Raw genomic sequence first — 18,160 nt, forward strand, 5'->3', positions numbered from 1 at the left:
TGGATGCACATGTCTAAATAAAAACGTTGTCTTTACGTAAATACGTATATGAGCGCGTCTACAGGTGTATATTAGGGTGGTCGCAAAAAATCGATTTTCAAATTTCTTCCGTGGCAACCCCCTAAAATGTGCCAATGGACTACAAAACATGATTTGCAAAGTTTCAGCTGAATTCGATAATATTACCACGTGCCGCAAAGAGGCTAAAGTTACGAAAAACAGCGACTTTCAGCAAAAAATCGTAGTTTTTCTTCTTTCCAACCAAAACTTTTCATCCTAGATACTTCGTTCTGGTCTCATTTTATAGGAAATTTTACTCTCGTGATGAGATGTTTTATCCATTTTTTTTAAATAAAAGTTACAGAATAGTTCTTGGTATTATTCAGGTCAGGTCATGAAAGATATCATTAATAAGGAATTTTCATGCAAAGACCGAAAAGCATTACAATATTCAATTAAATTTATTTGCTCTTTGTTAATTTTAATTTATCAATTAAAAAGGCTTCATTTAGAGGCATTTCAAAAATTAAATGCAACAAATTGCTTATTTAAAATGAAGGAACTAAGCTGTTTAGAAGAGAAAGCAAAGAGTTTATAAACTACAAAAAAGAAAAAACAATCTAATGCATTTCATTACGTACACTGTTAAATGACATATACTGAAAAGACATACATCATTATGTTATTACTTTTCATTGACAAATTAAAGTGGTAATGGCTTCGTTATGGTAGATTTTGATGAATGTGGAAAAATGTGCCTGCATTCAGACATAACTTGTAATAGAAACAATTTAGATAGAAATTAGTTTTACACCTCTTTCAGCTGTGACATTGACAACCATTAAACTGTTTACTATCTTTTTAGTTTTAATATAATATTGGTTTCTACATTATTCATCAAGATCAGTATTTAAAAACTTTGCATCGATTTCGAACCTCTTTTAAAAAAATTGAATCTCTAAATAGTTGGAGGAGAAATGAAAAAATCTGCATCTTTGTCCAATAAACTAAGCTTCTTTCAGATTGAGCTGTGCTTTTGTATCCCTATCATCACAATCATCTTCATTATCTCCTACTTCAGGTTTTAATTTTTCAGCCTCCCTTGTTTTCCATCTTTTTTTTTTTTTTTCTTTAAGTATTATCAAAAAAGGGAAATGCAACCTTCTCTGAGTTCAGGGCCACAGATGGCTAATGATTTTATGTAGTTTTGTGCCTACATCATCTTTATAAATACTCAAGTATAGAAGGAAGGATTTTTCTGACTGTAGATCATGGTTGGGGGCTAAAGCTGAATCGAAGACATAAACCATCCTTTTCGTAAATATCGATGATAAACGACCAAATATCTTTAATACCTTTTATCTCTAAATCGATTAAGGAAAGCTGATCCATGAAAAGATATATTTTTTAAAAGTATATGAGGCAGTGAGAGGCAAAGGGATGTAATTGACAGAATTAAAATTTCGGAGATAATCATTACAAATAGAAAAGGGAACCTCTATGCTTAGGGACAAGACATGGTACAAGTAGCTCTGGTAGGGGCTGTTATATAGCATGATTTAGAAAAAAAGTTCAAATGAAAGCCTAGGATCTGAACTCTAAACGAGTTTTTTAACGAACTTTAAAAAGTCTACTTACATCCCTTTGCTTCTCTTTACCTCATATGGCTTTTGTCATCCATCTAGTGCGATGAATAGCGACAGGTACACGAAAAGTAACGTAGTTTGGAGGAAAGACTCCCTAAACAAGTTAGGCAAAGTTGAATGAATTGCTTGGTCTCACCCCTAGGCTGCTACTGATTTTATTTCTCAAAAAGAAAGCTTGAAATTCCACCAGGATTGCTTATTTTGTTTTTAATCTTCTATACTTGCTTTGGATTGCTTCTTATCAATACCATTCATCCTGAAATTCTTGAAAAATATCTGGTTGAGGACTAGTGGACGTACTTATTTTACAAATCAAATCTTCTTTTAAACCAACTTCTTAAATTTGTTAGAGATTTGCTAAATACAAAAATGTTTTCTGTAACAACTGTACTCACAAAACGCAGTTTTGAACTGCAGAAGAACTAACAAGTCCCCGTCTAAGAACACAGACCACTTTCCTGGGAGTCGTAAATTTCTTTCTCTAGGGGGTCGAAAGCCCTTACATGACTGGGATTTTTAAGCTATTGCTTAGCTCTGACCACCAAGGAATAAAGCAACATTCCGTATTTATGGCCTCTACAGCCAATTTCAAAAGTTTTACACGTAGTTATTTGTTTTAGCTTTGAGTTTTAGAGACATAACTATTGTATAGTGAAATCCTGTTACAACGAACTTTTATTTACCAGAACTTTTAGATGTAACAAAGTTTTAGTAGTAATGAAATTCAAGCAACGTAATAGAAATCAAATCAGGGCTGAAAACTTCTTTCGTTAAATCGGACATTTCGTTGTATCGGTATTCGTTGTAACGTGGTTTCACTGTATACATTTCTGATAATATTGCTGTTTTTGCTCTGATTACTTAGCATTGTAAAGGGGTTACAACCATCAACTTAAAGTACTAATACAATTTATTTTTTAATGATTCATTCTTTTTAAGCGATTTTGAGGATATTAGCTACGACCTAACTTGGAAAATCCTGAATAATGTTCAATCAATTTTACAAGAATTTAAATGAAATTAGACTTAAAGAGAATAAAATTCCCTATAAAATGAAACCAGAACGAAGTTTCTAGATTTAATAGTTTTGGTTTTACAGATGAAAAACTACGATTTTTTGCTAAAAATTGCAATTTTTTGTAACTTTAGCCTCATTGCGGCACGTGTTAATATCATTGAAATGACTTGCAACTTTGCAAATCACATTTTCCAATCCATTGGCACACTTTAGGGGGGTGCCGCAAACGATTACTTGAAAAAAGTTTTTCCCCATGTACCTTGTGATCACCCTAGTGTATATACTTATACATACGTATACTATAATATTTGTATACAAAAGTATATATGTACATGGAGAAGCATAAATGTAACTACATGTATACATTGGTATGTAAATGTATATACATGTTAGCACAAGTATATACTCGTGTATACTTGTATGCATGAGTATATACTTGTAAACACAAGTAAACACGTGCTTTTTTACCAGTATACAAACCAAAATAAAGACCGGTAATTAAAGGTATAAGCATACTAAAAAAATGCATTTACATAATTGTATCAATAAATACGTAAATGGGTTCTACAAGAATTTGTCTATGTAGGTATATATTCGTCTATACACGTATATACTTGTTTATCTCTACGATTATTTTCTTTGTGTGTCTGTCTGTGTGTCTTTAACCCTATCTCCTTCATACTGGCAATGTCTACCAATGTGGGATCCTTTGACGTCAATACTGGTACTGTTGAATGCAAGACGTCCAGATCAAGCTATTCCACTCTGACTCGCCCGTATAAACCTTAAAGTGCCGGATATCCGGGGGAAGAAACATTGAAATCATCAATTGTCACTCGCAGTCGACTTTAAGCCACTGCAGGTGAAGAATGGAATTAGCAAGCAAAGCAAGCAGGGGCAGAGCTCCCTACTCTATGGTATTTCCGTGAACTTCTGTCTTTGTGGCTGTAACCCTATCTCTTCCAAACTGGCAACATCTACCAGGTCAATACTGGTCCTGTTGGATGCAGGACATTCAGGGAAAGCCATTTTGCCCTGTCTCACCCCTCTAAACCTAAAGGAACCGAAGAACAAGGGCCGGTTATTAAATCATCAAAAACATTGAAATCATCAAATGGGGTTGTGGAGCAGAATGAAAAACAGGGGTAGGAGCCTCCTGATACGATTATATGCAAGTAACACGTAAATACTCAGACAGACACCTTATACTTGTATACTCAAGTATACATGTGCATACAAGCGTCTGATATATTCATGTATACTCATGTATATACTTGTGTATATGCATATGTACTCGTGTATACTTACACGAGTGGACACCTACATACAAACATCTGATAACATGCATATACTGGTGCATACACCTAAATTTAGGTATATACAACTATATGTACTTACATATTTCCATGCACGCGTATTACACATACATACATGTATTTATTCTCGTTTATATGTACATATTTGAGTAAATACATACATATACACATTAGATGTATAAATGTATATTCATGCATACTTGTGAATACCCGTACATGTACGTATGTACCCTTATATGTACGTGTATACTTACATATATTCGTGTACATACATATATTCTTGAGAAATATACATTCAGGCACATGATGTTCGAATATACAGCTATATAAACATCTATACGCATAAATATTCGTTTATAAGCTGTCAAACATATTTTCACATGGCATATACACTCGTGAAGATTTGTATACACACGTATATGCTCGGGTATCAACGTATATACACGTGCATACAGGCATCTGATGCATATACTCATGTATAAACTTGTATACTCATGTATGCTCGTGTAAACTGGTGTAGGCATATATATATTCATGTTGTAATCATTATAAATAACCAAAATATATAAATATTATGGTTATTCTCACTAGTTTCACATCTTTTTTCATATATAACCACTTTCCCCCAACCCATGAGGTAAAGTGGTCATTAATACATAGGGAAAAGAAAGTGGTATAAGACAACTTAAATATTTTTCTTTCTAAAATTAAATATACCGAGTTCTTCATTAATGTAATGTGAAATAACAACAAAAAAAGTTGAAATGTTTAAGGAATTTCTTTTATTTCTTACCCACTTAACTTAAAAGCCTTGATTTTTAACCACTTTACCCCACCAGACCCTATACAGTGTTAATGTGCCATAATGTGTGTATACAGTGTTCCTGTATTTAAGGTGAACTGAAAGTGTAGAACAGAAAAAACACTAAAATATCACTGAAAAGTGATAAGGATAGGTACCTAAAATTTTTTATATATCATAACAACTTACTTGAAAAGGAGATAAAACAACATTCACAGATTTGCTATCCATATGAATACAGAGACCTAATTGATTCTGGTTGTTCTTGATTGATAAAGCGACTGTTGCGGAAGCAGTAGCTGGGGACAATAAAAACTGAATATAATCTTTAGCAAATTTCTCACTAACAGTATAAATACTCATGCAGTCAAGTTGAAGTGTCCACGGGAAACAGTCTTGACCTAAAAACAAAACACTACAGTGAACATAAAAATAAAATGTTATAGTGTATTTAGAAAGTGAAATATATAAAAAACAAAATAAAAACAAAGAATGCACTGAAATAGCACAATTACACATTAAAACTATTAGCAGATATTTTGTTCCTCTCTTTCCAGCACAAGAAAAAAATCTGGATGATTTCCATTTTGAATTTGTCCTTAGTGGTCTAGTAGTAAACAGATATTTTGAAACGATCTAAGTATATTGATTATATTCTAGACAAATGCATTTACAAACATTATTAAAAATTAATTCACTAATGCAATATTATTTCAATGAGTTTAGTGTGATACAAATTATCAGCTGAAATAACAAACTGGTACCAACGCAAACTTTATGCAAATGTTAAGGACATCGCAATTTGAATTGGATACAGCATGAATCAAATTGAATGTAAGCTTGGTTTGTCTCACTTTCCCTCTGCCTAACCAAGATGGCTGTTCCCAGCTGCATTCTACGCTGAAGCTCCAAGATTTCTACAGCCTGAGCAGTGTTGAAATGTAAAAAAGGTAATTTCAAGTTCGGGCAGCTGATTTTCTGTGTCCCGGGGACCAAAAAGCAATGAAATGATTAAGACCAATGGAATTCTCATTTTCGTGCAACTGGATTATGAAAATGCAATCAGTGACATGAATGCAATCATGGAATTTTATAAATATATTTTATATATTTTTGTATTTAAATGCTATAACTGCTGACAAGTTTCTTTGTCTATTCAAATATTTTTTGTTCAATGTCCGTTTTACTTGACTCTCAAAACAAATTAAGTTTTCATGCATTTTACACAAAAGTTCGATTCATTTTCCGTTAGCTGTTTATTTCATGCAAACAAAAACATATGCACTAAAATATTAGCAGAAATCTCAATGGAAGTAAAACTACTGCTCTAGGCGTAAAAGCAAATTTTATTTAATTTCGATAATTTTTATAAATAGATCTATGAATTAGTGCTTAGTGGTTCATTGTTCGTGTACTTGAAACACAAACTAAAAAGCATCAATTAAAAAAAGTATCGCAAATGTGAAACTTTTAGACTAGAGCATAAACGGATATACATTGATGGTTACAATATATATAAACAAATTCTCTGATGAGTATGACTAAAATGTTTTAAATCTAGAACTCTAAAATAAAATTATAAGCTCAATACTGAATTCTCTCATAAGTAATTAAACGCTTTGTTAAGGTATGCCATTTAGTAGGTGTAAAGCATCCAAGACTCTATTTAACATATAAGATTTTAAAAAAAACCTGGGTTTTAAACTCCGCACTTAATTAACTAACATGTCCTTGTGGGACTTGTTTTGAGCAAGCACTTGTGCCTAATGCAAATCAGGCAAAGAAGCATAAGTCAGACGTACCAACTAATGTTATATGGTGAATCAATAGCTTATGTCAGGCACCTTGTCACTTGAGTACTACAACTGCATATCAGCAGCTACATTGCATCCATTACTTTAAATATGAATTGAATCAGGGGTACACAGAGGATTGTTTCCTGGGAGGGGCTAGAAGTTTCGCGAGCAGCTCTGATAAGTGAAGTAAAAGGCAAAATCATTGAAGCTTCAAAAGGTCCTCCCCCGGAAGAAAAGTTACAAGTCTAACAAAACATTAAAAGTCCCAAAAATCTAATATCAGGGAGTCCTTAGTGACTTCAGAGAATAGACGGAGGTGGGCGTTTCGTGAGAACTGCCAGGAAAATTTTCGGAAGTGAAGTCTTAAAAATGACATTTTAGGGGTGTTAAGGGAAGATGAGGAGGCTTTCCCCCTGGAGAACATTGCTAAATTGAAATTTCTAAATTCCGAAATTTACTTAAAATTGAAGATATATGCAATTGTGGTGACGTGAAAGTGGGGTTAGGGGGGATCTAAACCGGAAATTTTTTGAAGTTTAAGTCTTCAAAACGCATTTTCGGCTCTCTTTGATGGTATTAGGAGAAGAGGATCGGAGTTCTGGGGCTCTGCCCAGAAATGTTTTGATATTGAAGTTATAGAAACGCAAATATAGATTATTTGCTGAGATATTAGGAGATTGAGAGGGGGGGTACTCTTGGTAATGCTTCAAAATTGAAGCCCAAAAAATGTATTTTCATGCTATGTTTGGTGATTTCAAGGGTTCTCCTAAAACATTTTTGACATAGAAGATCTAAAAACACAATTGTAAATTATTTTTGGTGTGCAAAGGGGTACAGGATGGAAGATTCGGGAGTTCTCCGATTTAAAAGGTTTTGCAGCTATCTTTTGGAGATGAGACACAAAAGAGGGAAATGCGGAAGTTCCGTGCTCTAAATACTTTGAAAATAAAGTTCCCAAAACTCACTTTAGGCTATATTACTACCAGTAAGAGGAGAAGGAGAGGTTAGGCAGCTGTCAATCGAAAATGTTTCGAATTTAAAGTCTTTGAAAAAAATTAGGGGAAATTATGATGGGAATTGGAGATTGAGTGCTCTCTCCCAGAAATTTTCGAAAACTCAAGGCCAAAAAATGCAATTTTAGGCTCTCTTTGGTCAAGGGGGTTTGTCTTCATGCTTCTGGTAGGGGCTTAAGCCCCTTAGCTCCCCCCCCCCCCCGTGGGTGCGCAACTAAATTGAATACATGACTTTTGCCAGCCAAAACAAAAGTAATTTGAAGCATGTAAAAAGCAAAAATAATTGTTTTTCTTTTCTGAATTTCATTTCATAGAAACATTCATTTACATTCTAAAATTACAAGTTACAAAAAATGTATCATGTTGTTCTTCATTCAATTCATCATTTGAGTCAAGCAACATGACACAAGATTCGAATTTCCAAAAAAAAAGAAAGAAAAAAGGAAATACTATCATTTCTGGTAAATTACCAGGAGAAAATACTGCCATTGCCGAAATTAACATTATGGGAAAATATTTGTTTTTTAGCAAACATAACTCATACTTCTGAAGGACTGTTCTCTAATTATTGAGAACTTCACACACAGAAAAACTACTTTAAATCAAAGGACAGTTTAATTACTGCAAGAGATAGCTACTATGATTACACAAAGAATCTTGAATCATGATCCTTCTAATTGGTAAAGCTGGAGTACTCCTATGAAGGTGTTCAGATGACCTGAATGAACCCCATAATACTGCTATGATACAACATAGAGAATTTAGCTCAATTTGCACCAGTTTCTCCTAAAACCTTTAATGTAAAATTGGAACAAGCTACTGTATACAAAAAGATCTCAGAATTCAGAAACAGTTGACAATAGATAAAATTAGAGCTGCTCCTTTTATAAGATATATGGATATATGTAAGACAAATATGTGAAATATTTTTGATATTCTCAATATTAAAATAGAATTGGACCATAAAGCAGGAATGGATATCAGAACATAAGAAGCCAAGAAAAATATACTTACATTTTTTATCATCAGTGGAATATTTAACGGGTACATTCATCTGTAATATATCATCAGATTGAAAGAAGCAGCTAGATGGATTATTGTTCTTAATTTTAATTCTTGGAAAGCTAAATATGAAGCAATTGTTTAAGCCACCAGTTTTTATAGCAGTTTGCCAAACTGAGAGTGTAGCAGAACTTGAAGACTGCTTGATGGATGTGCATGGCTGAGGTAAAAGCCCACATAAACTTTCAATATCAATCTAATAAAATAAAGAAATAAATAAAAATAAGAACATTGAAACTCAGAATGTTTTTTTATAATGTTAATCAAAAGTAGTTACACCAAAGTATAATTTTTTAATCATTTTGGGTCCTCAACTGTCGGCGACAATTTATAAATAGCATCATAGGTGCATTGTGGACGATGAAGAGGTGAATGATCATGAACTACAAATAAAACGTGAGTATTCAACATTTATTTATTTTCCATTAAAAGCAGCCTGGGTATCAACACAATATTGCAGCAAAAAAAAACAATAGAGTAAGGGTTCCTTCTTCTTACAGCAAAAACTTTCAAATTGAAATTCATCTTACTAGATTTTACTTTGATTCTCTATCAAGGAAACAAGAAAGAAAGAAATTTTAACTAACTAAAAAGTAGTTCTCACATAAACCAAGGGGTACTTTGCGGTCAACTAGATTGTCCTTTTACAAAACTAAATATTATGCTCATTCAATGATGTTGGGCCTGTAACTACCAGGCTAGATGCAGTTGTTTGAAATAATCATCAATCATCTGATGGCTTTTATTATAATATCTTATACCAAAACTACTCTTGCAAGAAGATCTCACAAAAATAAAAATCAGGTCTTTTTGAGTAGAAAAGGGCATTTACATGGCTGTTAAAGAAAAGGAATTACTAGTCGTCAAAACTTCATCTGTCACATTACACAAGGAATTTGCTCAACCTACTGCATAACCTCTATAAGGGAGGGGACTCCAAAACTAAAAAGTACTAATAAATTTTAACACTTGTTTGCTTAAATCCCTGCAATGTTTATACTGAAGGTTTTCGTTACACAGAAGGAACAGTGTTTAAAGGTTCCATTGATACAACATATTCTACAGTAGCATGTAATATTTTGTCTCAGCAACTTTCAACATTTTAGTACTTCCAAGGAGTTACCACACATTCTAGAATTGCCCAGGAGATGTGATCAGTTTTTTCAAGTCTATATGGCAATGTAGATTGTTATATGGTATGGAAACCTACATCTATCCACCCCATTTCATATAAAAGTTCATTTTGCACAATATTTTAATTCATAAAAAAAAATAATAATAATATAAAGCAAACAAATAGAATTAAAGGGGTTAAATATATGAATCAGCAAAAGTAAATTAAATAGTTACTGTTGTAGCACAAACCAAGCAATCCAACACTTTTTTCAGAAGTACAGTTGACTCCCGCTACAACGCGATTTGACTTACGTGGAATGGCTATAACGCGATTTTTTTCACCAGTAAAGAATTTTAGACCTAAAGCGAATTCTTCTTCTGCAGCACAAAAATTTTCAGAAGGGAAGTATCGGCATTGTTATGGCTACTAAAAAAAAATTTTCGTGAATGGACCTACATTCTTAGCATCACTGAGAGTGGAAGTTCCCACATCGTACTAGTCTGATAAATTGCTTATACAAATAACTACCCCTCCCTCATTTTCCCCTTTTCTTTCATTCTAAATGTGAAAGTTGTTGAAATATAATTACGCCTAAGAGTGCGGTTTCATCTTGTGAAGATCGAAAGAAAAAGAGAAAGTTTCTGACAACTAAAGAAAAGCTAAAGATTATGTGCTTGAACAACTATAAAATGCGTCGAAGGTAGCACGACAATTAGGTATGGAGTGAATTTTCCATATTCACAATTAAAAGTCAAGAAGAGGATATCTGTAAAAAGTTCACTGAGTAGTAGCTAAGCAAAATGCAAAAATTATGAAAATGGATGCTGCTCTTGTATTGTGAATTTAAGAAACTAGGGTGAGGATTGTTGCCATAGATAGAAACGTTATAAAAGAACTAGTGCAGCAACCGTTTTGTACATTTAAAAATATATAAGAATAACGGTTTGATCACACAGCATAAATCATCATCATCTTCACTTTTTTAAGTTACAAATATTATTACTGGCATTACTGCATTTGTTTTTCTAACTTCATACTCTACGTACTGTACTGTTTTTTTTTGTGCCTTTCTTTCCCATTGATCATTGATTTTGCGCATTGTAGCAGTATTTCATGTTGAATGAAACGGCTTTTTTTTATTTAAAATTCAAATGAAAATTCAGCATTTTATGTAAGAAACAATAATGCATAGTTAAGAAATGGTTTTTAACAGTTTAAGGTGGTGTTTACAAGTGCATAAAATAACTGGGTATGTTCATAACAGTTTTTACACATATCTTTTTTCTACAACATGAAATTTCGACTTACGCGAAGGGTCTTGGAACGCAAATCTCGCCCTAAGTCGGGACTCCACTGTAGTATTTACTTGCATTTTTCTCAGTGCATTTTCGTTTTTCAGATACATTTGTATAGATCGATAGATGTACAGATAGACATACATGTACAGATATTGGGTAGAGTGGATTGATTACAAATGTACAACAGAGGAAAGTTATTCATGAGTCAGTTTTATTTTGTCGATGATAATTAATAAAATTGAGCACAAGTATTTGTTAGGTTAACATAATAAGGTTGGCATTCATTAATTTTAAATTTAAGTTTTATTAAAACTCAGAAACATTACTGTAGTTCTCATTTTATGTTGCAATATTTACAAAGTAATTGATAAAAATGAGACAATAGAGTCAAACGTGTCTATCTTGAATTTCACGGGATAGGAGAAAAATTTAAGGTACAGAGGTTTTGAAATATGAAGGTTTTGGAAAAATTATAAAAATAAGCCATTGGAGCAAAGTCAAAGATTCTACCGCATTTGTATTGTTAAACATTTCATTGTACGACATGTTGTGATTACACGTTTTAATTTTAATGATTACATTGATAGCAAATTTATGCACAACTTAAAAACGAAATTTCAAAAATGTTGAGATTTTTCCTTTTTCTCAGTTGAAATAATTTAAACATTAAAAGGTCATAAATCCAGAGAACACTGCAAAATCTGTTCTCAAATGATCCAAAAGTAATACTCAAGAAGCTTTTTCTCTATTTAAGAATGCCTTCCCCAATTTCCAAATGGATGGAATTTTTAGAAAACTTCCTCTTTGTAACATATAACTTATAACATATTGAGCTACATTTTTTACAAGACTTGAGGGACTATATGACTGCTGAAATGAAAAAAATGCTTTTTTGTCTCAAACTTCTATTATTGATTAAGATAGGTGGAGATCAAATTCGAAAAAGACAATGAAGTTGGATTTTGAAATATAGGGTTTTTGGGAAAATTCATTTGAGAGAAACGTGGGGAAAAGTTTTGTATGCATGCTATAAAGAATAAACACAGAATTGAAAATAACCAATACAGATATATTTTTGAGACAGACCGGTTTGAGATAAACTGGCTTGACTGTAATCAATTTTTGAGTTCACGAAACAGAAATTCAAAAGAATGAGCACCACCACTTGCTGAATAAAAAAAAATAATGCATTTAATATTACAGTTGACTCTCGCTACAATGCAATTCAACTTACGCGAAATAGTTATAACACGAATTTTTCACGAGTAACAAATTTTAGTGATAACACGAATTTTTCGCCCACCACCGCACAAATTTTTTTGGAAGGAAGTATCAGCTTTGCTATTGGCTACTAAATATTGACTTCGTGAATATTATTACATCCCTTTAAGCATCACTGACAGCCTAAGTTCCCGCATCAAACTAGTCTACGCATCGCGTTGCTAGTGCATCGAATGATCAGTCAGCATCTTTCATTTATTTATTTATTTTATTCTGAATATTAAAGTTGATGAAATATTATGGCACTTTAGTGGCACCTGCAGCTAAAATTTGTGAAGATGGGAAGAAAAAAATAAGTTTCTGATAAAGGAAAAAAAGGCTAAGATTCTCGATATGCTTGAAGAACTACGAAACGTCGACAGTAGCATGACAATAAGGCTCTTCTATTGTGGATAATAAAGAGATCAGAAAGAGGAGATGTTAGCACACAAATTGAAACGTTATAAAAGAAAAGGCAAAGCATCCGTATTTAAAAATGTATTATAAAAGAATAACAATCTGATCATAGAGCATAAATCATCACAATCTTCATTTTCTAAATCTTAAATATTGCTACTGTATCTACTGTACAGTACTATATGTATGCAGGGTGTTCTGTTTTAAACCTGCAAGACTTTTATTTTCGCAACCATAAGTCCTAGATGTATACTTCCAATTGCAAAAATGTTCAAAATCAGATGCAGAGTTAAGATATTGAAAGTTTGAAGCAAAAATTAAAATGAGTCAAAAAATACAAAATTTAACTTTTTATACAGGCTCTAGGTTTCCTAACTAATATTTAGAGAAATAATCTCCATTGAAAAACTATCACTACAGAAAAAACTTGATATTTGCGCATTTCAAAACTCAAGGAGATATTCCATTTCAAAGTTTTAAGGGGACCATACAGAAGATGAGATTGGAACTTATCACTCTTTCAGAAGAATGGCAAGTTGTCAAAGTAGAAAATCAAAGTATTTATAATTTTTCATTGCTATTCACAAATAAATGCAAATGTGGTGCCGTGATATGCAAAAACACACTACAAAACCTCTAACAATTAGAAAAAATACACCCCTATGCACACATATGATTTCAAACAGTTGTTAACTGCTATATTTACCCCCAAAAAGAATTATTGATGGCTGATGAAAAGTGGTGTAAGTCACAAAACACTGCGTTTCATATCACGGTGAATAATGGTCGTACTAATTTCAAACTTTTTTTGTTGGAATTATTTTTCAATGGAAATTATTTCACTAGATATAAGTTACAGGACTTTCGGCCCATATAAAAAATTAAATTTTGTATTTTTTGACTTTTTTATTTTCACTTCGAACTTTCAATATCTTAACTCTGCATTTGATTTTGAACATTTTCGCAATTGGAAGTATACATCTAGGACTAACAGTTGCAAAACTAAAGGTCTAGTAGTGTAAAAGGGAACACCCTCTATACAATGTAGTGCATCATTTTACTATTGCTACATGCTGTGCGTACCGTGTCGTTTCATTTTATGTCCTTTGCTCCCATTGGTCATTCATTCAGTTTGCAAAGCAACTGTATTTAAAAACATATTAGATAAGAATATCGATCTGATCATGGAGCATCAGTCATCAATATCTTTATTTTTTAACTCTTAAATATTGTTACTGTATCTACTATACAGTACTATTATAGTGCATCATTTTAATTTTACTACATGCTGTGTGTACTGTGTTGTTATATTTTATGTCTTTCATTCTCATTGGTCATTCATTTTGTGCATATTAAAGTATTTCATGTTGAATAACAGTTTTTTATTTTTTTAAATACAGTAAAAGTTCAGTTCTTTATACAAGAAACAGTAGTGTATATTTGAGGAATGCTTTAGAGCAGTTTGAGGGGTGTTTATAAATGTCTAAGAGAATTTGGTATCCTTTAAAAAAATTGTATGCATATATCTTTCCTACACGCGAAATTTCGACTTAAGCGAGGAGTCTTGGAACGTATCTCTCGCGTAACTCGGGACTAGACTGTAATACCATGCTATGAATTATGCTGAATATAATGAAATTTGCTCAAAACATACGTTAGGAAGACATTTTCTAGTTCAGACGAATCAAAGTAAACTCTCTAAGAACAAAATTACAAGTAAAACTGAAAGTTTCTTTGAAACAGTAAGCCCCATACAAAGGTTACTCAGCGCACCTTTTTAATTAACATATTCTTTGTCATTAATATCTTTCATTATGATCTAATATTTAATCTTTAATGTTTGGAAAGCTTTAAAACTGGAGCATTTTCAATCCTGTTAACCACTTTAGCACTGGACTAGAAACAAATTAAGCCTTCAATTATTTTAGAATAGGACAAAATTAATGATACTTTTCACAATAAAAGATATTGGCAAAAAGTATGTTCTCAAGAGAATAACGTGACATTTTTTTAAATGTGCATACCTCTAAAACAAGTTGAGACAAAAAGTCACTGCATTCAAGTAAAGTGATCTGTAAACGTTTAAGAAATCCTTCTTTACTTGCAAAATTAAGAAGAGTTGACTGTGATTTTGACAATGATTGGCTAACAGACTGCTCTTTTGTACGACTACTACAAGTTGAATTTTCTGAAAAAGAAAGTGATCTGCATTAAAAAGATTTTTCATATACATTCAACAAGTATAAGAATTGTTGTTTTTTAAAATTTTAATACAAGATAAAGGAAAAAGTAACAGCTACTTTAATTTAAATCTTGGAAAGAGATATAATGCATGATTATCAAATTTTGTAACAAAAAGTAAGACATCATTACACAGGCACACAAAAAAAGATACAGTACAGTACCCGCCACAAATAAAATCACTGGATTATAAAATCAGTCACTTTTTAAAATCAAATCTGGAAGAAGAGAATCATTGCAATACCAAAATATGTTAAAATCATCGATGCCTTTTAGAGCAAAGAAGAAAATATTATGTTGAACGTTACAAAACAATTAGTAAACTCTCAAACGATATTGAATCTTTCGTCTTCAATTCTGTTAAACAAACTGCAATACATCAATATTTTAAGACTCTTGTGTAAAAAAAAAAAAAAAAAAAAAAAACTCATGTTTAGTAAAAATGACAATAGTATTTTGAAATACTTAAAACAAAAATAAATGATGTAATGCATTTTGTTTTTGAAAGTATTTAAACTTCAAACCTTTAATTTTTTTTTAAATGTAGGTATGTTGGTTAATAAAATCAGCCGCTTTATAAAATCAAATGTCCTGCGAACAAATGTGGTTTAAATAAGCCATGTCACTGTACTCAAAGTCCTGTTTACTTTGAAGAGAATATCAAAGAATTTTTAGTTAATCAAGATTCCAAAAGAACATTCTAATTACTATGCAACAAGCATTCAGCTCAAACAAGAAAACTTAACACTTTAGGAAATGAATTTTGAAAAGAAACATTGTAGGATTACAGCAGAGTGACTGCACATAAGGATGATTGATAAACTAAATAAGAAAGCAGACCAGACAGCTTGTATGGAGAAAATTTAAGCTTACGCTTAAAACTTCTTAGCAACCTCATTATAAAATCAACTGAGCATTCAAACTAATAATGATATGATACCTGACACACTATGTATCATTACTACAATATACAACAGTAAAATGAAAAAATGGTTTGAGTTGAAACACGTGCTTTTAAATAGTTTATCAAGAGTCTATATCTTCTACTCTTCATTCAATCTAACTACAATAAACATTGTGTATATTAGAGCAGACTGACCAGTGAACACTTTAGCAATTTTTCATTTTCAAAAATTCCTAGCATTGTTGAAATTGTAGTATCTGCCACATCACAGTAAAATCACATTAAATGATGTAGTTTTTTTTTTTTTAATTGAGAGAATTTTTATGGCTCAGAATCAAGACTTTTTGAGGGATTGAAATAAAAAAAAGGTGCTCCGACCCAGTGAATGAACAATCATACCAGTGGAAAAATACAGTTTTGTCTAGTTGTTTTCTTTCTGGGTAGAAGGGTGTTACAACTGCCAATTCATCTAAAAAATGAGTTTTAAAACCTTCATTTTCTCACAAAAAATACAAAAGATTCATTGACTGAGTGGTGTTCATTCACTACTGGTCGGTCTACCCTACCTACCATTAAACAAACAAATTTCTGTACAATATTTAAGAGATATTGAAAATAGCGTACACAAAAACTATAAGACAGCACCAATATGAAGAAAACACCCACAGAAAGCCATACCCATCTATAATTTTTCAGTATAACAAAAAATTACGATTGACAGTTAAAATATTTTTAAGTCATAAATACCCCACAGAAAAAAACATTTATCATTTATAAAAAGACAATGTTTATCACAAAAAATGCCAGATGTTTATTGCCATTTGCATCACTAATTTATGAATGCTCATCAATTTAAAAAAACATACATAAGGAAATTCAGTTCACAAAAGACTTATGACACACCATACAAATCAAAAAACATTCTAAATTCAGTCTTGAAATCACTGATTGTTTACTCATAGCATTCTCTTTATTTTTTTCCATTTGATAAAAATGTTTACAATTTATTATCAACTAGTTTTTAAAAAAAAATTAGAACAAGAAACACAATAAAAAGTGTTAAACAAAAACAGAAAGACCAAAATGTACTCTTAGTAATAAAGTATGAATGTTAAGTATTATTACTAAAAAATATTACAAAAATAAGAAGTAGAAATTGAATATTTTCAACAGAATAACATACCTTTAAAATCAATAGAACTAGTCAAGCTCAACTCTTGCTCTGAATCAAAACCTGTAGGCATTATTTTATCAACAGATGATAGCCAGGAGAAGAAATCTGGATCAAAACAAATGGTCGACCCACTAATATGCAATATTAACAGAGCAGGACCTAAATTCAATGCCAAAAAAAAAAAAAAATCATGAAATAACAATCATACTTTCCTCTCTATTAAGTATACACAAATATCTCAAATTAATTTTTTACAGATGTTCTAAAACATTTTGTTTCAGTCAATTTTTAAATAATAAAAAGGATTTACTCAAAAATAAGTTATTTTCACTATGTAAAGAGATTTGTTAAAGATGGATGTGCATACAAAGTAGCGTAACAAGAGGTTGGCAGGAGTGGCTCTTGCCAGGGAGGCACCATTTTGAGTGACTGATTTTTTCTTTTTTCTTTTTTTTTTTTTGAATTTTTTTAAAAAATTGATCATATAAGTAGAAAAAAAACTTGCAAGAAAAAGAGTTAAAGGGGGAAAATGAAACAATCCTTAATTCTCAAACAAAAAGTGTGAGGGGGGGGGGTGGTTACCCGTAGTACTAAATTTCATTTCAATTCACTGAGTTAGCTAAAGACTTTTATACACAATTTGAATATACCAGGGAGTGGTGGTAGAGGGCGTTCTATACTGGATGACTCCTATTTTTTCTTTTGTGGAGAGGGGAACACTGTGTTGTGTATAGTTTTTACAACACAAAGTATTTATTCTCATTACAACAAATAATGTAAGCATTAAAAGTCTTACTTCAACAAAATATCGGGCGGTTGTAATTAGCCAATATATAGTATTTTTATTTTGCCTGTAAGTGAATGGTGATGTTTTATAAGCCAATTTCAGATCAGCAATGCTTTTTGTATTTGCTTTGCTTTCCTAACTATACTAGGATTTTTTAAAATGCTTTGATTTTTATCTAAAAAATTTTTTAAGGTTTCTTTCTTACGTTTACTAAATGTGCAAATTATGTTTACTGTATACTCTCCTGGTGTTTTGAAACAAATTCTATTTAAAGTAAAAGCTGTTTTGAAAAAATAATAAATACATTGC

General features: G+C 31.8%; 1 protein-coding gene across 1 annotated transcript in view; it reads right to left on the bottom strand.

The window, feature by feature from the left end:
* LOC129231174 (intermembrane lipid transfer protein VPS13B-like) overlaps positions 1 to 18,160 on the bottom strand; it is a 174,463-nt gene that overhangs the window by 114,451 nt on the left and 41,852 nt on the right. The window contains 4 exon segments of the mRNA XM_054865421.1: positions 4,972 to 5,081; positions 8,786 to 8,849; positions 14,770 to 14,933; positions 17,074 to 17,223. Coding sequence (XP_054721396.1) covers positions 4,972 to 5,081; positions 8,786 to 8,849; positions 14,770 to 14,933; positions 17,074 to 17,223 — 488 coding nt within the window.

The sequence above is a fragment of the Uloborus diversus genome, chromosome 10 (assembly GCF_026930045.1).
Source record: "Uloborus diversus isolate 005 chromosome 10, Udiv.v.3.1, whole genome shotgun sequence".
In the NCBI taxonomy this organism is placed as follows: domain Eukaryota; kingdom Metazoa; phylum Arthropoda; class Arachnida; order Araneae; family Uloboridae; genus Uloborus; species Uloborus diversus.